Source organism: Cherax quadricarinatus, chromosome 86 (assembly GCF_038502225.1).
Source record: "Cherax quadricarinatus isolate ZL_2023a chromosome 86, ASM3850222v1, whole genome shotgun sequence".
In the NCBI taxonomy this organism is placed as follows: domain Eukaryota; kingdom Metazoa; phylum Arthropoda; class Malacostraca; order Decapoda; family Parastacidae; genus Cherax; species Cherax quadricarinatus.
This window is the reverse complement of record NC_091377.1, coordinates 13,253,072-13,276,530: the sequence shown is the minus strand read 5'-3', so window position 1 is coordinate 13,276,530 and position 23,459 is coordinate 13,253,072. Positions and strand designations below refer to the sequence as shown.

The following is a 23,459-nucleotide window of genomic DNA, read 5'->3' as shown; positions in this document are numbered from 1 at the left end:
ACCTGTAATCTTGCATATTTATAAGACAGACAAAAGACACCAGCAATCCTACCATCATGTAAAACATTTACAGGCTTTCGTTTTACACTTACTTGGGAGGACGGTAGTACCTCCCTGGGTGGTTGCCGTCTACCAACCTACTACTCCTCTACTACTTCATCTAATATGAAATAATAAAAAATATAAATAACATAGAAACCTGATACATACTCCAGAGTGCATAAAATATGTCATTACGTAACAGGTGGAGGCGGCCACAACCGCTCCCTCTTTGTTGTGGTAAACACTGCCATCTAGTGACGGCCTTTTGAAGTCGTCTATTATTATAATTATTATTGTGTAGTACATTATTATTATACTATATGTATTATTATTATACATATTATATTATTTATTATATTATACTATTACATGTATTATTATATGTATTATTATAATACATATGATATTATTATTATTATTATTATTATTATTATTATTATTATTATTATTACGTTAAGAAGCATCTTTCCATCATACATTGCCCAAGTTCCAATAAGACAGTCCAACAAACAAATGAGATACAATTCCCTAGATCAAGAGCCCCTCACCAGCATCAAGGCACCTATACAAAATATAAAAAGGCCTGACTATAATAAGTCCTATAATATTATATCGCGAACCACTTTATTACCACCTTGAGGTCTGCTCGCTTATGGAAATTTTGCTCGTATGTGGAAGCAAAAAATTGACCCATCGACTGCTCGTATACTTGGAAAAACTCGCACGTGGATGCGCTCGCAAGTTCCACTGTAAACTCGTGCTAAATGACAGTCTACTGTATTTTTAAATGTTTATACAGTAGTGTACTGTATATTGAAATAAACAGAATAGAGGAAATCACCTCTGATATAGTACATTATTTAGGTATGAATACTTATCAGGGAGCCCATCGTAAGTCTGAGGCTGTGCTTAAAATTAGTTAATTTTATTAGTTTTATTAGGTAATTTTATTAGTTAATTTTTTTATATCTTGGATATCATAGAATAAGTCATGATTTATACATGATTTACTTACATCTAACATTACTTATAAGGGGAATTACCAACAGGCCTATTGTATAACCAGTTTAATGTGTGTGAATCTTAAGTCTGCCTAAAATGCATTACAGTGGACCCTTGACTAATGGCTGCATCGGCTAACGCCAAAATCGGCTAACAGCTCTCTTTGGCATCAAAATATTGGCTCGGCCAGCACCAAAAAACTTGGCTAAGGGCTTTCGTCCCAAACATGTCCGCGCGGCCTGAGCGGGCTCGGCCACTCCAAGACTCCGTGTACGACCAATGTGCCATTGTTTACAAAGCCCGTGAGGATGATTCTGCGCATATATGCGATATATTTTGTATTATTCCATTGTTTTTAGTGCTTGTAACTGCTAAGTAAGCCACCATGGGCCACAAGAAAGCCTCTAGTGCCAGCCCTTTAATAGAGGATGTGAGAAACATGATAGAATGCAAGAAAAAGTTTGTAGAAAAATACGAGTGGTGGTGGTGGTGGTAGAGGGTGGTAGTGATGGTGTTAGAAGGTGGTATTGGTTGTGATGTTGGTAGAGGGTGGCCCAGTGACCTTGACTCGCAAGCTGGTCATAGTGGCATTAAAAAGCAAAGAAGGGAGGTAACCCCAGAAAAGGACTTGGTACCTGAAGTGTTTATGGAAGGGGATTTCCCTTCCAAACAACAAAACACTTTCATCATCTCCCCTCCTGTCTCATCACTCATCAGTAAGTCCACAATAAAGGTAAGTGTCATTTAAGTAGTATTGTTTATTTTGCATGTATCATTGTTTTCTGTGTATGGAAATGTATATTTCATGTAAAAAAAATTATTTTGTTTAATACTTTTGGGTATTCGAAACAGATTAATTGGATTTCCATTATTTCTTAAGGGGAAAATTAATTCGGCTAAAGGCTAAATCAGCTGAAGGCTAGCTCTCTGGAACGTATTAACCCTTTGAGGGTCGACAGGCCCTCTCCAAAACTCGTTCTCAGGGTCGGCCAAATTTAAAAAAAAAAAAAAATTATTTTCTCTTATGAAAAGATAGAGAATCTTTTCCCGATCATAAAGACACCAAAAGTTTGAAATTTGATAGAAAACTTACGGAATTATGCTCTCGCAAAGTTAGCGGTCTCGGCGATGTTTACGCATCGGCGATTTTGCCCACTTTGAGCCCCATTTTCGGCCAATTTCACTGTACTAGTCGACAAAAAACATGAATATTTCGATAGAACTCCATTTTTTCTATCGAATGGGTGCAAGAAACCACTCATTTATGAAATTCTACTATCCAGTACAGTGGTCAGAATTTAGTAATTTTGCCAATTTCACACAAATTTCAAAAGATGCCAATTTCCGAATAGGGTCCAGAATAAACAAGAAAGACATTCCTGGCACTAAAATGACATTTCCTCTAGTCATAAGTCATGTCTCAAGGCCCCTCTTATATTCTTTTGCTTTCCACTTTGAATTTTTATTTTCACAAAAAATATAAGATTTACTGTTATGCAGACTACTGCATTAGTGTAAAAAATGGTATAAATATTATTGGTGCACTTGTGAAAGAATATTAGACTCACCAGTTGACGTGTATTGCACGCTTGGCACGATTTGTTTACTTTTGAACTTTGGCAAGAATCGAACATTTCTGCTACTTTGAGCTCAATTTCAAGGCACCTTTCTTTGTAAAACCAGTCAAAATCATCTCAATTTCTGTAATATGTATTCCATTCTATAAAATGAAACCAAGAAAACTAGAATACATCAATAAATACCATACGAAAATACACTGCAAAGTCGCTGATTTATTAAAAAAAAATGGTAAAAGTTTTTTTTTTCTCATTATGCACTGTGTGCTGCAGGATTTTTTTTAGACTGTGCACACTGACCACATAGACCCATTCTTTCATATGAAGGCCTACCAGCTTTCTCCCACTAGATTTGAGGCCGCTAGAATTTATGAGTACTAGTACGTCAAAAACCCCTACGCGTAAGACGTACTAGTATGACGAAAACCCTCAAAGGGTTAAAGGTGTTAGCCGAGGGTCCACTGTATATAACTATGGGCCTCTTTGTATTTATTGAACAACATATAATGTATGGAAAATATATTCTACTTTACTTTTCTGTACTTTACAGATTGCCATTCCTAACAACACTCACTTACGATGTGTTGGATGGAACAAAGATCAGGGATACATCGCGTGTGGTGGAGATGAAGGTTTATTAAAAGTTCTTAAGCTGGAAGCTGGTATGTGCTCTCTCAATATTTTTAATGAACACTTTAATAAATTCATCTTAATTTTTCATATGAAATAGACAATAAATTTGCCTTATTTAACGCTTTGAGGGTTGGCAGGCCCTCTCAGAGACTTGTTCTTTGGGTCGCCCAAATTTCAAAAAAAAAAAAAATGATTTTTTCTTATGAAAAGATAGTTTTTTTTCTAAACATTATAGGCTAAACAAAAATTTTTTACCATCAATACTTACCAAGATATGGAGGCGTGAAGTTGACAGAAAATGCCCCATGTATGGTATCATCGCCAACTGCCGTCACCCGGTATTATTTGTTTTTGTTGTTTAGGTACTATTTTCTATTATTTTTTAATTTTTTTTCCAGGTTTTATGGCCTGTGAGACCAATATTAGCACTATTTTATAATTTTTTTCTCTTTATTTATTACACAATAACTCCACAAACGCTGTTGTCCTTATATTGTTTATAATTGTTGTTTTCACACACAAACGATATAAAATGTTGTTTATTACTATTTTTCTATATTTTATATACATGTATACAGTCACAGGGAATGTTTCTAGAAGTTCTGCAGCCTGTGGAAGAGTGTCTCTGCGTTGTTGTGGGTGTTTTTTTGTATGTGCACAGACGTAACACTTCTTCTGAGCCTTTTTCTTGAAATCAGTAGCAGGCAGTTTTACTAGGAAGTGATCACCATACTTCAGACAAGAAGGTAGTTGTTGATAATTTAGTGGGCGGTCTATTGCAGGTGTTGTTCCTTGGTACTTGAATACTATTTGTCTAATGACAGACAAACAGAATTCGCCATTCGATGGTTTTTTTCTGGTCCTCATCTTATACATATTATAAGCATTGAGCATGGAAATGTCCAGAAGATGGAAAAAGAGTTTTATGTACCACTTATAACTCTTGCGAACACAATCAGCAAACCCAACCTGCATGTCACATTTGTCCACTGAGCGCATATTGAGGGTGTAATCAATCACAGCTGTAGGTTTTAGAATGGGTTCATTGCTTTCTCTATGCTGCCTACCAGTGTCTGCCATTTCATTAGGGCAAATTGATGACAACAGTGTGACATCTCGTTTGTCATGCCACCGAAATGCCATGATGTCATTGGCAGCAAACGCCTGCACTTCACCTCTACGAGTGCCAGCGTCAAACCTGGGCATATGCTTACGATTTGCACGCACTGTGCCACACACATCTGTCATGTTCGCTCGCAAAAAATCACTGAGTGAGGGGCTTGTGTACCAGTTATTGGTATATAATATATGCCCCTTACCAAGGTATGGTTCTATCATTGTTCTAACCACATCACCAGAGATACCCAATAACTTTCTGGTACTTTGCAATGTATAACTTTCAGTGTACACAGTAATATCCAATACCAGACCACTGTAACAATCACAAAGCACAAACAACTTTATACCAAAGTGTTTCCTCTTGCTTGGTATGTACTGCTTGAAAGAGAGTCTTCCTTTGAACAGGATCAAAGACTCATCAATTACAAGCTTCCTGAAGGGATAAAAATACATATTGAATTTCTCTTTCACATACACAAACACATTCCTAATCTTATATAACCTGTCGTTTCTGTCAGGCCTGGTTTTGTCTGAGAAGTGAAGTATACGTAACAGTAATACAAATCGATTCACTCCCATTATATCACTGAAACCTAGGGTTGCAATCAGGCGGTCTGTTGACCAGTATGATTTCACTCTGTGCTTATACACATGTGGCATAAGCATTGTTGTGGCAAAGAAAAGATACATTTCAGCCACAGTTGTCTCCTTCCACTGGTGTAGACGTGATTTTGGTGAAAGTAATGTGTTTGCCATCAAACCATACCCCCGGCCGGGATTGAACCCGCGGTCATAGAGTCTCAAAACTCCAGCCCGTCGCGTTAGCCACTAGACCAGCTAGCCACAATAAGATTCATCCAACTAGGTATATTTCTACACCATAGGAAGGTTAGCACAGGCACCACTGTGACCACAAATGCAAGTTTGCCATGGTGTACTCGTAGTATCTGTTGCTTTCCCTGACAATAATTTCCATCAGGGGTTCATCAAAGATTAACTCAAAACATTCCAGTTCAGTGGCATTGTTCCCCAGTGTACAACATGGCCGTATTTCACTTTGGCTTTCGTTAAACTGGTGGGGATTTGGAACAAAATTGACAGCTTCCTGCCAATCCCAGGTGTGGTCTGCTGGTGGGTACTGGACATTGACAGGTGGTTGTGGTTGTGGAGGTTGTGGTTGTGGAGGCTGGTGTGGTGGGTGAGTGGGGGATGGTGGCCTTTGTTGTAGACCAGCTGAGGCAGTGGCGTGGGTGGCAGCATTGCCCACTGCTGGTGTCTCACAGCCGGCACCACCACTATCACCACCATACACATTTTCCATCCCAATTGCAACACTATCATCTTCATTTTCACTGTCTGTTCCTGTTGTACAGCCACGGGATGCACTCTGAGATGTACTCCTTCCCCTTGGAATAGCATATGGCACACTACCAGAGCGCATATATCGTCGTATATACTGACGCTTCACTGGAGAATATTCCACTTCACTATCACTACAGGAGCTGGTTTCAAGAGCTTGTAGTTCATACTCACTATCACTATCATCACCAATGCTCACATCTGAGTCTGGGATTTGGGAAAATAGGAGTTTCCTCTTTGATTCTGGTACAACTGAACGTGAACAAGACGGCCCAGCAGCAGAGGTGGAAGGCTGAGGGTCATCTGGGTTTTCCTCACTATTACTGATATTATGGTCATTAGTTTCAGTCACAACCTCACCAAAACCTTGAAACTCATCTTCACTGGCACTTCCATCTGTATTAGATCTGTCACTGGGGAACAAAAGTGTCCCAATTCGCCGAGGAGTGAGGAGCTTCTTACTGCGAGGCATGGTGAACAAAGTCTACTAAAATGGCGTTCCCACAATGCGCCACTGGGTCCCAGATTTTTTTTCTACCACGCACACCGACCACACACACCCATTCTCTCACACCTAGGCCTACCAGCCTTTTCCCGCAATATTTGAAGGCGCTAGAATTTATGCGTACTAGTATGTCAAAAACACTGGCGCATAAGCCGTACTAGTACGGCCGAAACCCCGAAAGGGTTAAGGCATGAAGCATATGTTTAGTGTCACTAAAAGAATGACTAGCTATTTTGTGAACTTGTGCTCTTTGTATGTAAATACAGTGGACCCCCGGTTAACGATTTTAATCCGTGCAAGAGGGGTAATTGTTATGCGAAATAATCGTTATGTGAATGAATTTTCCCCATAAGAAATAATGGAAATAAAATTAATCCGTGCAAGACACCCAAAAGTATGAAAAAAAAAATTTTACCACATGAAATATACATTTTCCCACACACAAAGAGAAGGATACATGCACAATAGTAGAGTAGTACATGCACAGTATATATTGTGCATGTACTACTCTACTAAATGAAGAATAAATGACACTTACCTTTATTGAAGATGCAGCAATGACTGATGAGACACTGTGTCCTGGGAGTGCCTTTTCCTCCTGAGTACTGTAGGTCCTGTTTGGCATTTTCTTCCAGAACAGGCCTTATCACACTGTGTATGCCACTACGATTCTTAAATCTCTCAAACCAACCTTTGCTGGCTTTAAATTCACCAATATGAGCACTAGTTCCAGGCATTTTTCCCTGTTCACCTGGGTGTTAGTCGACTGGTGTGGGTTGCATCCTGGGAGACAAGATTAAGGACCCCAATGGAAATAAGTTAGACAGTCTTCAATGACACTGACTTTTTTGGGTTATCCTGGGTGGCAAATCCTCTGGGGTTAATTGTTTCTTGGTATTCTCAATAAGCCACACCAACAACGGTGCTACAGCAGCAGCAGCAGCTGACGGTGGTACAGCAGCAACAGACGGTGGTACAGCAGCAACAATGCTACAGCAGCAGCAGACGATGCTACAGCAGCAGCAGCAGCAGATGATGCTACAGCAGCAGCAGCAGCAGCAGACAATGCTACAGCAGCAGCAGACGATGCTACAGCAGCAGCAGCAGCAGACGATGCTACAGCAGCAGCAGCAGCTGACAGTGCAGCAGCAGCAGCAGCAGCAGCTGTACCACCAATAGTAGCGATACTTATCAATGATCTTTTTCTTCTTCTCTATTGTAATTCTCACCCTTATTGCTGTAGGGTTGGCACTAGAAGCTTTCTTGGGGCCCATGGTCACTTATTTTCCAGAAAAAGCACCGAAAACACTGTAATAATACGAAATATTCCGATTGTATGCTTGGATGTTACCGCGGAGGCTGGCTGGTAAACAATGCCACCGGCGGAACATGTGAGCGTGGCTCAGGCCGCACATTGGACGCGTCTCGGAGGAAAATCGGTAAGCGGGTTTTTAAGCGGTATGTGAGGCAAAATTTTTGCAATTAAAGTAAGCGGTATGCGAAATAATCGCTATGTGATGCCATCGTTATGCGGGGGTCCACTGTACTTTGAGAGGGGCCTTTTATGATGTTGAATAATTTATATTTGAAGAATTTTATATATTATTATGAGATAGTAAATGCATTGTGGGCTGGTAAGGTAATAATGTAGTTACTAATTATTCGTTGTGTTTTGCACAATGATGATCTGTGATACACACAAGTTTTGAAGTTACATGTTTTCCCTAACAAGTGGACCTCTCCTCTGAATACTACGTTGAAATGTATGCATTTGTCAGAGTTCACTCTCAGTATATGAGCTTGTTATTAGAATAATGTACAATACTTAAGGCAGTTCTTCTAGTTTTGTTACTGGTTAATCAGTATTGTTTAGGTTTCCTCTTCCATTTCTTTCTCGTATAGTTGAATGTGCATTTTCTTGCCTTCACATGTCTTTTTTCATATTTTTTTTTTTTGGACTTGGGACTCTCACCATACTATAACTAAATAGGAAATGCAAAGATAGGCTAAATACTGTCACAGTTATTACTGGCTACAACTCTGTGTAAGAATAGGGAGTGTGAAATTATGGTACCATCTGATAAGTAGTAAAAAAAACCTCAAGAAAACAGAAGAACACTTATTTGTAGATGTTCACAATGTTTCACTTGCATGTGGTGAATTTTCTCAAGTGAATCTTAAGAACCAAATGAAATGTATATAGTAGGGAGGAGGATAGTGCATCATTGAAAGGTGGAGAAGTGACTGGTACATTAAGTGTGGAAGGGCCAGTAGGCCTACTGTAGTGCTTCATTACCTGGCAGTGTTGATATGAGGATTGATTTGTACAAGTTTGTTAGCCTGATGTTTGTTTCTATTCTTGAGTATGATGTGGGTGAGGGGAGGCAAGGCTCTATTGAAAGCTCCTTTGTTGTGAGGGTTGGGGGCTTGGATCGAGTGGTGCGGTGGAGTGATACAACTGTTCTGCACTAGGTTTTATTGAGGATAAAGTCTGCCATCCGACACTGTATCCTATGTTTATCTGTTTAGCCAGGTGCCTACATTTTAACCGAGCTGTGGGCAAGCAGGGAGTGAGGAAAGGGCTTTTGAACTGGAGGTAAGCATCAGTGACCCTTACATTCCTAAACCATGAGACTATAATGGCAATACATGACACCACTGAGAAATAAAGTCTGTAGTATAGTTAAAGCTGCCTCTAAACACTTTCTGCTGGTGTGGTTCTCTTCAGTGATGTTGAGGAAAGTCCATTCCTAGTCCATAAGATATGAAACTTTCTATGCGCCACACAAGCATTGTTTTCATTGATGTTTTGACAGGCATACTTGTTTTCGCTAACATGAGTCTTTAGGTTTCTCCTGGTTTCCTCTCAGTGGTTTATATATCCATGCAGTGTTGGTCTCTGTTGAGTGTAGGTTATGTAAAATCCCTTAGAATCTTTGTTGTGATGGTGGTAGATTTCACTAATTTTTTTTCAAGATATAGATTTCTTGATTTTTAAAAATTTGTCTTCGTTTTTAGCATATTTTTTAATTGTTCACATTAGACAAGGGGTATAATTTTGATCACAGTTTTTTTTGTAAAGGTTTACTTATGTCATTAATGTAATTATTGTCATGAATGTAATTTTTATATAATACTAATTAAAAAATATTTTTTAGGTAAAGATGCAAAGGTTAAGGGCTTAGCAGCTCCCTCCAACCTGTCCATGAACCAGACTCTTGAAGGTCATTCTGGTACGATACAGGTTGTTACTTGGAATGAATCTCATCAAAAACTTACTTCATCTGATCAGAGCGGTCTCATTATTGTGTGGATGCTATACAAGGTGAGACTAGTTGTAAATTATAGCACTTGAATAATGCATGTACTAGGTATATCTTGATTTATGTATAGAGCAGTGAGCTTCTTGCAAACATTTAAAAAAAAAATTGGTTTTGTAAGGGATAAATATAATTGCATCCTTTATACATCCTCCCATATATTGCCTTTTCCATTTCCCATTGTTACTGAAGTATGAAATAAACTGACTTAGGCTTCAGGATTGTAACATACTGTAATTAATGAGTTCAGTCAAAAACTGAGAAATGTTCCATGTGCTAAATTAGGCCAATCATTTTTACACCATTTATGTCCCTAAAGGTAATCATTGAATGCAATTTCTGAAACCACCATTCAAGCTTTCTCTTAACTTGTCAGTCACAGATTTTAATTTTTTTTAATTATTTTGTAATTCGTGTTGTGAATATTATTTTCAACCGCCTGACAATACCATGTGCTAGACTAATATATAATATTTTGAAATTTAAGGGCTTTTAATTCTAGACTAACTTAGGGAAAAATGCTGCAAATATTATTAGCTTTTCAAATATATTTATGTATACCATAAAGTTTTTTTTAACACCTACCATCTTTCACCAAGGCAGGGTGACCTGAGAAAGAAGAAACAAAAGTTTTTCTTCCAGGAGAAGGGGTTACCAGCCCCTTGCTCCTGGCATTTTAGTCACCTCTTACAACACTCATGGCTGACAGAGGAAGGATGCTTCTCCACTTTCCCATGGAATGTTTTGAAAATATAGTTTTGAATTTAAGAAAGTGAACTTTGTTAATATTAATTTAAGATTAATTCTTTGTTATAATCTTCTTCTTCTTCTTCTTCTATGTTATAATGCTGTGTGAGCCTTAATTCTTCCTGCAGTCCTGCTCACACTATGGTTATTTAGCCAGATTTAAGCTGGGAATTTATTTTCAGTCCTTACAGATGGGAGAAATCAGATTTTTTGTGCATTACCAGTCACCAAATGCACTATTTTCATATCCTGTGCATTGTTTTCATATCCTGTGCATTGTTTTCATATCCTGTGCATTGTTTTCATATCCTGTGCATTGTTTTCATATCCTGTGCATTGTTTTCATATCCTGTGCACTGTTTTCATATCTTGTGCACTGCCATTTAGAACTGGTATCAGCAAGCAAGCAAAGAGTTCTCCGGGATTCAGTGCAGCAAAGGATCACTTCGGCTTGCTACTTTGTGGCAATGCATCAGACGATTCTAAGTGTAAGCTCATGCTTACACTCCCTGTGCTCTGAAAGGTACAGATAAATCCACCTCACCAGTTATTCAACGGTCAAACCAGTCAGTATGGCTGACAGGAATTTTTTGTTGACTGGTTTAAGCATCACTGCTGATAGTTATGTTTTACTGAAGTTGTGTTTTTGCTAAACTTGTCGAAGCAGTGGATGCTGATTCACTACTTGGAGGGCCACACTTTTGGCATAAATTTAACATAGCAAATGCCATCATCTACATCCAGGGTGCACGGAGTGAAGTGCCCAAATCAACATTAAATGCAGGGTGGGGAAAATTATTGTCTGGTACGGTGAATGCTTTCCAAGGCTTTTCCTCAGTTGGACCCTTGTGAGTTTAGTGCTTAGTTATGATTGTAATAATAATAATAATAATTTTCCTCAATTGAGAGCCAAGTGCAAGAAATTGTTCATCTGCCAGGGAGACTGTAGGTGAGGGCTTTGAAGATATGAAGGAGGATGTGATGTGAATGAATTCTTAGATGATGATGAAGAAGAAAAAAGCCCAGAGGAAATGTTGGTAGAGCTCAGTGTCCAGATAATGTACAAGGGAGGCAGTTAACAAACCAAGATGAGGAAGAAAAACCTGAACAAAAACAGTTAACATTGCAACACTTATATGAGTGGTTCCATATTATTGGTAAAATTACAGACTTTTTCACAGAAGAAAACACTGACAAATGTAGAAGCACTGTTCTGCAATGGGACTAGAGCTGTTGCTGATGCCTTATCAGCTGCACAAGGTACTGCAAGAGTAAAACAGGCCAGAGATGCATTATAGAATTCCTCAGTATTTGAGTACAACCATTAGCATCATTGCAAGAACCTCTGTCATCTACCTCAGCTAATAAGAACTAAGAAAATAAGAAGGGAGGAATACTGCAGTAGGCCTGTTGGCCCATACTAGGCAGGTTTTACTCAAACCTGAACTCGCTAATCAAAATATTTGCCCAATCCATTTGCAATGATCCACACCCTTCTTTCTCAGTGAATGATCCACAACCTTCCATCACCCCTAATGATCCACAACCTTCCATCACAGATAATGATCCACAACCTTCCATCACAGCTAATGACCCACAACTTTTCATCACCCCTAATGATCCACAACCTTATATCACACCTAATGATCCAGAACCTTCCATCGCAGCTAATGATCAGAACCTTCCATCACACCTAATGATCCACAACCTTCCATCACACCTAATGATCCACAACCTTCCATCACACCTAATGATCCACAACCTTCCATCACACCTAATGATCCACAACTTTCCATCACCCCTAATGATCCACAACCTTCCATCACACATAATGATCCAGAGCCTTCCATCACACCTAATGATCCACAACCTTCCATCACACCTAATGATCCACAACCTTCCATCACACCTAATGATCCACAACCTTCCATCTCAGCCCAGTAGGGCTGCACCATCCCTTTGCATTGACACACCAGCAACCGGAATTTAAGGCAAGAAATATTAGTCTATGTGTAATCTTTGCAGCTGAAGTTTTTTTATTAAATATATCATTGCATCCAGTTACAATTACTTTTTTTTTTTACATTTTTCTTTTTTTTCAACAAGTCGGCCATCTCCCACTGAGGCAGAGTGACCCAAAGAGAAAGAAAATCCCCGAAAAGAAAATACTTTCATCATCATTCTACACTTTCACCTCACTCACACATAATCACTGTTTTTGCAGAGGAGCTCAGAACACAACAGTTTTGAGACCTAAAAAAAAAATTTGTTTGACTTTTTGGGGTTGAATAATGTAACCCTATTTTTGTAATGTCTTCAGTTCATTTTACACAATTTTTTATTTTCACAATATTTTCAAGAATCTAACCACCATGTTAATCAATGGTTAATGGTATTATTATTATTTTTTTTTCAACAAGCTGGCCGTCTGCCACTGAGGCAGGGTGACCCAAAAAGAAAGAAAATTCCCAAAAAGAAAATACTTTCATCATCATTCAACACTTTCACCTCACTCATACATGATCACTTTCTTTACAGAAGCGCTCAGATACGACAGTTTAGAAGTCCCTCCAAATTGTCAATATCCCAAACCCCTCCTTTAAAGTGCAGGCATTGTACTTCACATTTCCAGAACTCAAGTCCGGCTAACCGGTTTCCCTAAATCCCTTCACTAAATATTACCCTGCTCATACTCCAACAGCTCGTCAGGTCCCAAAAAACATTTGTCTCCATTCACTCCTATCTTACATGCTCTCACACGCTTGCTGGAAGTCCAGGCCCCTCTCCCACAAAACCTCCTTTACCCCTCCCTCCAACAGTTTTGAGGACGACCTCTACCCTTCCTTCCTTTCCCTACAGATTTATACACTCCAAGTCATTCTACTTTGATCCATTATCTCTAAATGACCAAACCACCTCAACAACCCCTCTTCAACCCTCTGACTAATACTTTTAGTAACTCCACACCTTCTCCTAATTTCCACGCTCCGAATTCTCTGCATAATGTTTACACCACACATTGCCCTTAGACAGAACATCTCCATTGCCTTCAGCTGCCTCCTTGCTGCTGCATTTACAACCCATGCTTCACAGCCATATAATATTGTTGGTACCACTATACTTTCATACATTCCCTTCTTTGCCTCCATAGATAAAGTTTTTTGTCTTCACAGATGCCTCAATGCACCACTCACCTTTTTTCCTTCATCAATTCTATGGTTAACCTCATCCTTCATAAACCCATCTGCTGACAAGTCAACTCCCAAATATCTGAAAGCATTCACTTCTTCCATACTCCCTCTTTCCAATGTGATATCCAGTTATTCTTTATCTAAATTGTTTGATACCCTCATCGCCTTACTCTTATCTATGTTCACTTTCAACTTTCTACCTTTACACACCCTAACTGAACTCGTCCACTAACCTTCGCACAGTATCATCAGCAAAAAGTTACTGTGTCAACTCCCATTTTGTACTTGATTCCCCATAATTTAATCCTACCCCTCTCCCCAACACCCTAGCATTTACTTCTTTTACAACCCCATCTGTAAATATATTAAACAACCATGGTGACTTTACACATCCCTGTCTAAGACCTACTTTTACCGGGAAGTAATTTCCCCCTCTCCTACATACCCTAACCTGAGCCTCACTATCTTCATAAAAACTCTTTACAGCATTTAGTAACTTACTACCTATTCCATACACTTGGAACATCTGCCACATTGCTCCTCTCTCCACTCTCTCATATGCCTTTTCTAAATCCATAAATGCAATGAAAACTTCTCTACCTTTATCTAAATACTGTTCACATATATGCTTCAATGTAAACACTTGGTCTGCACATGCCCTACCCACTCTAAAGGCTCCTTGCTCATCTGCAATCCTACTCTCTGTCCTACCTCTAATTCTTTCAATAATAACCCTACCATGCACTTTACCTGGTATACTCAGTAAACTTCTTCTTCTTTCAATGTACCAGCCGTATCCCAATGAGGCGGGGTGGCCCAAAAGGAAAAATGAAAGTTTCTCCTTTCAAATTTAGTAATATATACAGGAGAAGGGGTTACTAGCCCCTTGCTCCCGGCATTTTAGTCACCTCTTACGACACACATGGCTTTTGGAGGAAGAATTCTGTTCCACTTCCCCATTGAGATAAGAAATAAACAAGAACAAGAACTAGAAAGAAAATAGAAGAAAGCCCAGAGGGGTATGTACATATATCCTTGTACATGTATGTGTAGTGTGACCTAAGTGTAAGTAGAAGTAGCAAGATGAACCTGAAATCTTGCATGTTTAAGAGACAGAAAAAAGGACACCAGCAATCCTACCATCATGTAAAACAATTACAGGCTTTTGTTTTACACTCACTTGGCAGGGCAGTAGTACCTCCCTGGGTGGTTGCTGTCTACCAACCTACTACCTATACTCAGTAAACTTATTACCCTATAATTTTTACAATCTTTTTTTTGTCCCCCTTCCCTTTATATAAAGGAACTATACACACACTCTGCCAATCCCTAGGTACCTTCCCCTCTTTCATGCATTTATTAAACAAAAATACCAACCACTATAATGCAATATTACCCTCTGCTTTTAACATTTCTGTCATGATTCCATCAGTTCCAGCTGCTTTACCCCCTTTCATTCTACATAATGCCTCACGCACCTCCCCCACTCTCACATCTTGCTCTTCTTCGCTCCTAAAAGATGTTATACCTCCCTGACCAGTGTATGAAATTACTGCTTCCCTTCATTGACATTTAAAAGTTCCTCAAAATATTCCCACCATTTATTCAATACCTCCAGCCCCCCATCTACTAACTCCCCTACTCTGTTTTTAACCCTTTCAGGGTTTCCAACGTGCTAGTACGGCTTACGCACCAGGGTTATTGACATACTAGTATGCCTAAATTCTAGGGCCTTCAAATCTAGCAAGAGAAAGCTGGTAGGCCTACATATGAAAGAATGGGTTTATGTGACCAGTGTGTGCAGTATAAAAAAAAATCCTGCAGCACACAGTGTGTAATGAGAAAAAAAATACTTTGACCGTGTTTTTGGTTTAATACGGCGACTTTGCACTGTATTTTCGTATGGTATTTATGGTTGTATTCTAGTTTTCCTGGTCTCATTTTATAGAATGGAAGACATATTACAGAAATTGAGATGATTTTGATTGGTTTCACAGTGAAACGTACCTTGAAATTGAGCTCAAAGTTGCAGAAATGTTCGATTTTTGCCAAAGCTCAAAAGTAAACAAATCATGCCACGTGTCCAATACACGTGAACTGGTGAGTCTAATATTCTTTCACGAGTGCGCTGATATTATTTATACCATTTCTACACTAATGCAGCAGTCTGCATAACAGTAAATCTTCTATTTTTTGTGAGAATAAAAATTCAAAGTGGAAAGCAACAGAAATGCAAGAGGGCCTGGGGACATGACTAATGAACAGAGGAAATGTTATTTTAGTGCCAGGAATGTCTGTCTTGTTTATTCTGGACCCTATTTGGAAATTGGCATCTATTGAAATTTGTGAGAAATTGGCAAAATTGCTAATTTCTGACCACTTTATTGGATAGTTGAAATCGGTAAATGGGTGGTTTCTTGTATTCATTCGACAGAAAAAATGGAGTTCTAGCAAAATAGTTATGATTTTTGTTGACTAGTACACTGGAATTGGCAGAAAATAGGACTCAAAGTGGGCGAAATCGCCAATGTGTAAACATCCTCTAGACTGCTAACTTCACGAGAGCATAATTCCGTAAGTTTTCCATTAAATTTCATACATTTGGTGTCATTATGATCAGGAGAAGATTCTCTATCTTGTCATAAGAAAAAATAATTTTTTTTCTGAAAAATTTTTGACCCTGAGAACAAGTTTAGGAGAGGGCCTCTCGACCCTGAAAGGGTTAACTGACAAATCCATTCGTTCCCTAGGCTTTCTTAACTATCGCACTCCAAAATTTTTTCTTATTTTCAGCAAAATTCCTTGACAGTGCCTCTCCCACTCTTTCATCTGTTTTCCTTTTGCACTCTCTCATCGCTCTCTTCACCTTTCTTTTACTCTCTATATACTCTGCTCCTCTTAGAACACTTCTGCTTTGTAACAGTCTCTCATAAGCTACCTTTTTCTCTTTAATCACACCTTTTACTTCATCATTCCACCAATCACTCCTCTTTACTCCTGCACCCACCCTCTTATAGCCGCAAACTTCTGCCCGACATTCCAATACTGCATTTTAAAAACTATCCCAACCCTCATCAACCCCCCACTACTCACACTTGCATTAGCCCACCTTTCTGCCACTAGTTGCTTATATCTCAGCCTAACTTCCTCCTCCCTTAGGTTATACACTTTCAATTCTCTCTTACATGCTGTTGCCATTTTCCTTATGTCCCATGTACCTCTTACTCTAACTGTAGCTACAACTAAATAATGATCCGATATACACCTACCACCCGACTTACGACCGAGTTCGGTTCCAAGAAACCGGTCGTAAGTCGAAATGGACGTAAGTCGAACTTTACTACTGAATATCAACATCACATTTTTGTAATGACTTTATTTTATTATTTTATTTTGGTATTTCATGTTTTACTTTACTTTTTATGCTGTTAGTACTGGATTTTATACTGTAAGGTTTAGGATAAACACTGTGTACAACACAAATAGTTGTTTATTTCCCAGACATTTGGCATAAATAACATGGTCATAAGTCGAGCAGGTCGTAAGTCGGATGGTAGGTGTATTTGTTGCCCCTCTATAAACATGTACATCCTGAAGCCTACCCATCAACCTTTTATCCACCAATACATAATGTAACAAACTGCTTTCATTACATGCTATATCATACCCTGTATACTTATCCTCTTTTTCATAAAATATGTATTACTTATTACCAAACTTCTTTCTACACCTAGCTCAATTAAAGGCTCCCCATTTTCATTTACCCCTGACACCCCAAATTTACCTACTACTTCCTCCACAACATTTTTGCCCACTTTAGCATCGAGATCCCCAACCACAAGTACTCTCTCATTTGGTTCAAAGCTCCCATGCACTCACTCAACATTTCCCAAGATCTCTCTCTCCTCTACACTTCTCTCTTCTCCAGGTGCATAAACACTTACTATTATTATTACTATTGTCATTCAGGTGGATTAACAAGTTAATATTAAATATTTGGTGGTAACATACCTGACGGTGATATTATTTCAGGGTTCATGGTATGAGGAGATGATTAACAATCGCAACAAGTCTGTGGTGCGAGGCATGGCATGGAACACAGATGGCCAGAAGATTTGTATTGTATATGAGGATGGTTTGTAATAGCTTTTACTATGTCTTTTAATATTTTTTAACATGCTGGCCATTTCCCGCTGAGGTTGAGTGACCTTAATAAAGAAGAGACACTTTCACCATCGCTCACTGGATCACCATCATTCCAAAGGTGCACTGATTTTACATCTCAGATGCCCCTTCCATCTGCAGGCACTGTACTGGGAGATCTTTTCCCTCCCAGAATTTTTTTTGTCAATGTATGAGGTGATTCAGACAGTTAGAAAGGAGAGAATGAAATAGAATGACTTGGAAGGCTTATAAATCTGTAGTGGAATTAAGGCAGGGTAAGGGTCATTCTAGGAAAGGTTGAAGGAAGGGGGTAAAGGAGGTTTTTATGTGCAAGGGGCTTGGACTTCCAGTAAATGTGCATGATCATATTAGATAGGGGCAAGTGGAGGCAAATGGTTTTTATGACTTGACGTAATGATTTCCCCTGAAGGGACTTGGGGAAACCAGCTGGACTTGAGTCCTGGAGGTGAGAAGTACAGTGCTTGCACTCTGAAAGAGGGGTGGGGATATGTTGCAGTTTTTGAACTGTAGTATAGGTGCATCTCTGGCAAGACAGTGATGGAGTAAGTCATAATGAAAGTGTTTTTTCCCTTTTTGGGTCACCCTGCCTGTTGGGAAATGGCCGATGTGTTAATAAAAAATATCCATATGAAAGATTGCATGGCAGAAAAGATTAAGCACCACATTTAAACAAACAAACAACTTTATTTCTATAAAGTGGCATAGTATATATTATAGTAATGGGTATGTACATATTATAGTAATGGGTATGTATATATTATAGTAATGGGTATGTATATATTATAGTAATGGGTATGTATATATTATAGTAATGGGTATGTATATATTATAGTAATGGGTATGTATAAACTACTGTATAGAAAGTTTTTTGTTATGTAAATCATTTTGGGCAGCCTTAAAACTAAATTATAATTACTATACAATGAAACACATATATATAGTACTTGAGAATAAGAATACTTAGTTTATACTTCATTGAGGACATTCTGTAATTTATTACTGTACATACTTAGCTTCATACATTTTATGTGTATCTTCTATGTGCAGGTGCAGTAATTGTAGGAAGTGTGGATGGGAACCGAATATGGGGAAAAGAGCTGAAGGGTCAACATCTGATGGGTGTTGAATGGTCACCTGACTCTTGTCTACTCCTCTTCTCACTTGTTAATGGGGAAGTTCATGTCTATGACAATACTGGAGGTTTTGTTGTAAGTATTTTATTATTTGGACTGTAAAATTAGTCTCTCGCAAGTTTTTTATGTAAATTTGTAAATGCTTCTCAGAACACTAAATCTTGCTTTCTTTCAACAAACTGGCTGTATCCCACTGAGGCAGGGTGGCCCAAAAAGAAAAATGAAAGTTTCTCTTTTTAACTTTAGTAATGTATACGGGAGAAGGGGTTCTAGCCCCTTGCTCCCGGCATATTAGCCACTTACGGAGGAAGAATTCTGTTCCAGATTCCCATGGAGATAAGAGGAAATAAACAAGAACAAGAACTAGTAAGAAAATAGAAGAAAACCCAGAGGGGTATGTATATATGTACTTGTACATGTATGTGTAGCGTAACCTAAGTGTAAGTAGAAGTAGCAGGACATATCTGAAATCTTGCATGTTACTTTCTCTTCTTTCAACAAATCAGCCGTTTCCCACCAAGGCAGGGTGGCACAAAAAAGAAAAACAAAAGTTTATCTTTTTAACTTTAGTAATGTATACAGGAGAAGACGTTACTAGCCCCTTGCTCCCGGCATTTTAGTCGACTCTTGCAACACGCATACCTTATGGAGGAAGAATTCTGTTTCACTTTCCCATGGAGATAAGAGGAAATAAGAACAAGAACTAGTAAGAAAATAGAAGAAAACCCAGAGGGGTGTCTATATATATATATATATTTTTTTTTTTTTTTTTTTTTTTCAACAAGTCGGCCGTCTCCCACTGAGGCAAGGTGACCCAAAAAAGAAAGAAAATCCCCAAAAAGAAAATACTTTCATCATCATTCAACACTTTCACCACACTCGCACATTATCACTGTTTTTGCAGAGGTGCTCAGAATACAACAGTCTAGAAGCATACACATATAAAGATACACAACATATCCCTCCACACTGCCAATATCCCAAACCCCTCCTTTAAAGTGCAGGCATTGTACTTCCCATTTCCAGGACTCAAGTCCGACTATATGAAAATAACCGGTTTCCCTGAATCCCTTCACTAAATATTACCCTGCTCACACTCCAACAGATCGTCAGGTCCCAAGTACCATTCGTCTCCATTCACTCCTATCTAACACGCTCACGCACGCTTGCTGGAAGTCCAAGCTCCTTGCCCACAAAACCTCCTTTACCCCCTCTCTCCAACCCTTTCGAGGACGACCCCTACCCCGCCTTCCTTCCCCTATAGATTTATATGCTTTCCATGTCATTCTACTTTGATCCATTCTCTCTAAATGGCCAAACCACCTCAACAACCCCTCTTCTGCCCTCTGACTAATACTTTTATTAACTCCACACCTTCTCCTAATTTTCACACTCCGAATTTTCTGCATAATATTTACACCACACATTGCCCTTAAAACAGGACATCTCCACTGCCTCCAACCGTCTCCTCGCTGCTGCATTTACCACCCAAGCTTCACACCCATATAAGAGTGTTGGTACTACTATACTTTCATACATTCCCTTCTTTGCCTCCATAGATAACGTTTTTTGACTCCACATATACCTCAATGCACCACTCACCTTTTTTCCCTCATCAATTCTATGATTAACCTCATCCTTCATAAATCCATCCGCCGACACATCAACTCCCAAGTATCTGAAAACATTCACTTCTTCCATACTCCTCATTCCCAATTTGATATCCAATTTTTCTTTATCTAAATCATTTGACACCCTCATCACCTTACTCTTTTCTATGTTCACTTTCAACTTTCTACCTTTACACACATTCCCAAACTCATCCACTAACCTTTGCAATTTTTCTTTAGAATCTCCCATAAGCACAGTATCATCAGCAAAAAGTAAATGTGTCAATTCCCATTTTGAATTTGATTCCCCAAAATTTAATCCCACCCCTCTCCCGAACACCCTAGCATTTACTTCCTTTACAACCCCATCTATAAATATATTAAACAACCATGGTGACATTACACATCCCTGTCTAAGACCTACTTTTACCGGGAAGTAGTCTCCCTCTCTTCTACACACCCTAACCTGAGCCTCACTATCCTCATAAAAACTCTTTACAGCATTTAATAACTTACCACCTATTCCATATACTTGCAACATCTGCCACATTGCTCCTCTATCCACTCTATCATATGCCTTTTCTAAATCCATAAATGCAATAAAAACTTCCCTACCTTTATCTAAATACTGTTCACATATATGCTTCAATGTAAACACTTGATCTACACATCCCCTACCCACTCTGAAACCTCCTTGCTCATCCGCAATCCTACATTCTGTCTTACCTCTAATTCTTTCAATTATAACCCTACCGTACACTTTTCCTGGTATACTCAGTAAGCTTATTCCTCTATAATTTTTACAGTCTCTTTTGTCCCCTTTCCCTTTATATAAAGGGACTATACATGCTCTCTGCCAATCCCTAGGTACCTTCCCCTCTTTCATACATTTATTAAACAAAAGTACCAACCACTCCAACACTATATCCCCCCCTGCTTTTAACATTTCTGTCATGATCCCATCAGTTCCAGCTGCTTTACCCCCTTTCATTTTACGTAATGCCTCACGTATATATATATATATATATATATATATATATATATATATATATATATATATATATATATATATATATATATATATATATGCTTGTACATGCATCTGTAGTGTGACCTAAGTGTAAGTAGAAGTAACAAGACATACCTAAAATCTTGCATGTTTATGAGACAGAAAAAAGACACCAACAATCCTACCATCATGTAAAACAATTACAATCTTCCATTTTTCACTCACTTGGCAGGACAGTAGTACTTCCCTGGGTGGTTACTGTCTACCAATTTAATACCTAGAGAACGTCAAATTCTTTCTTTCTTTCAACAAACCGGCCGTATCCCACCGAGGCAGGGTGGCCCAAAAAGAAAAATGAAAGTCTCTCTTTTTAAATTTAGTAATTTATACAGGAGAAGGGGTTACTAGCCCCTTGCTCCTGGCATTTTAGTCGCCTCTTACAACACACATAGCTTACGGAGGAAGAATTCTGTTCCACTTCCCCATGGAGATAAGAGGAAATAAACAAGAACTAGTAAGAAAATAGAAGAAAACCCAGAGGGGTGTGTATATATATACTTGTACATGTATGAGTAGTGTGACCTAAGTGCAAGTAGAAGTAGCAAGACGTACCTGAAACCTTGCATGTTCATGAGACAGAAAAATGGATACCAGCAATCCTCCCATCATGTAAAACAATTACAGGCTTTTGTTTTACACTCACTTAGCAGGACAGTAGTACCTTCCTGGGTGGTTGTTGTCTGCCAACTTACTACCACAGGACGGTAGTACCTCCCTGGGTGGTTGCTGTCTATCAACTTACTACCACAGGATGGTAGTACCTCCCTGGGTGGTTGTTGTCTACCAACTTACTACCACAGGACGGTAGTACCTTCCTGGGTGGTTGTTGTCTTCCAACTTACTACCACAGGATGGTAGTACCTCCCTGGGTGGTTGTTGTCTACCAACTTACTACCACAGGACAGTAGTACCTCCCTGGGTGGTTGTTGTCTACCAGCTTACTACCACAGGATGGTAGTACCTCTCTGGGTGGTTGTTGTCTACCAACTTACTACCACAGGATGGTAGTACCTCCCTGGGTGATTGTTGTCTACCAACTACTACCACAGGATGGTAGTACCTCCCTGGGTGGTTGTCTACCAACCTACTACCTAGAAGAACGTCAAATATCGCTTGTTAAATGCTCTCTTATTTTCAGGACTTCCTCTGATTGTTGTGGTTTAATATTTCTAAAGAAAAGATCATATAATATTTTTAATTAACTGTTAGAATGAGAAAAATTTAAGAGTGTAATATTACCAAGGATTTTTAAATAAGTTTTGAAAAATGGGACTGTAGGTACCTGGAGTATACCTGGAGGGTGTTGCTGGGGTCAACGCCCCCTCAGACTGGTCCATGACTAGACCTCATACTGTAATAAATTTTTTTTTGTATTTCAGAGCAGGCTAAACATCCAGTGTTTAGGCAGCATGGGATTAGGAGCTATCGTTGTTGGGCTATCGTGGTACAATGGACGTAATGGCTATTTTGAACCAGACTGTCCCACACTAGCCATATGTTATGATAATGGAAGAATGCAGATAATGCGTAATGAGAGTGATGACAGTAAGTGACTTTAGTGTTTTATAGTTGCATAAACTCATTACACTAAAGCTCAGTACTGAACTTTACAATTTTAGAAGCATGGTAAGAAACTTTAAGACTTTTTTTTTAATATGCTAGCTGTCTTCCACTGAGGCAGGGTGACCCGAAAAAAGAAATGCTTTCATCATCATCATTCACACTACCACTGTCTTGCCAGAGGCGCACATATACGACAGTTAAGATGTCCCTCCAAACAGCAAATATTCAAACCCCTCCTTGAAAGCATAAGCATTGTACTTTCCACCTCCAGGACTCAAGTCCAGCTAACCGGTAATCATTTAAAGATAACAGATTTCTTTATCAGAATGTGCTTGCAAATTTACTATTATTATTAGCAACATGAGCATAGATTCTCCAGTTTGCTTGTTTCGTTAGCTTCACTA

The 23,459-nt window shown here is 38.9% G+C and overlaps 1 protein-coding gene across 3 annotated transcripts in view; it reads left to right on the top strand.

Annotated features, from left to right (window-relative positions):
• Oseg4 (intraflagellar transport protein Oseg4) overlaps window positions 1-23,459 on the top strand; it is a 196,924-nt gene that overhangs the window by 16,964 nt on the left and 156,501 nt on the right. For all 3 annotated transcript variants that reach the window (XR_008409185.2, XR_008409184.2, XM_053797432.2), the window contains exons 2-6: window positions 3,172-3,283; window positions 9,396-9,562; window positions 17,528-17,630; window positions 18,728-18,888; window positions 22,872-23,037. Coding sequence is in view for 1 of the 3 variants with exons in the window: in XM_053797432.2 (XP_053653407.1) it covers window positions 3,172-3,283; window positions 9,396-9,562; window positions 17,528-17,630; window positions 18,728-18,888; window positions 22,872-23,037 (709 nt within the window). In the remaining 2 variants the exon portion in view is untranslated. The remainder of the gene's footprint in view (window positions 1-3,171; window positions 3,284-9,395; window positions 9,563-17,527; window positions 17,631-18,727; window positions 18,889-22,871; window positions 23,038-23,459) is intronic.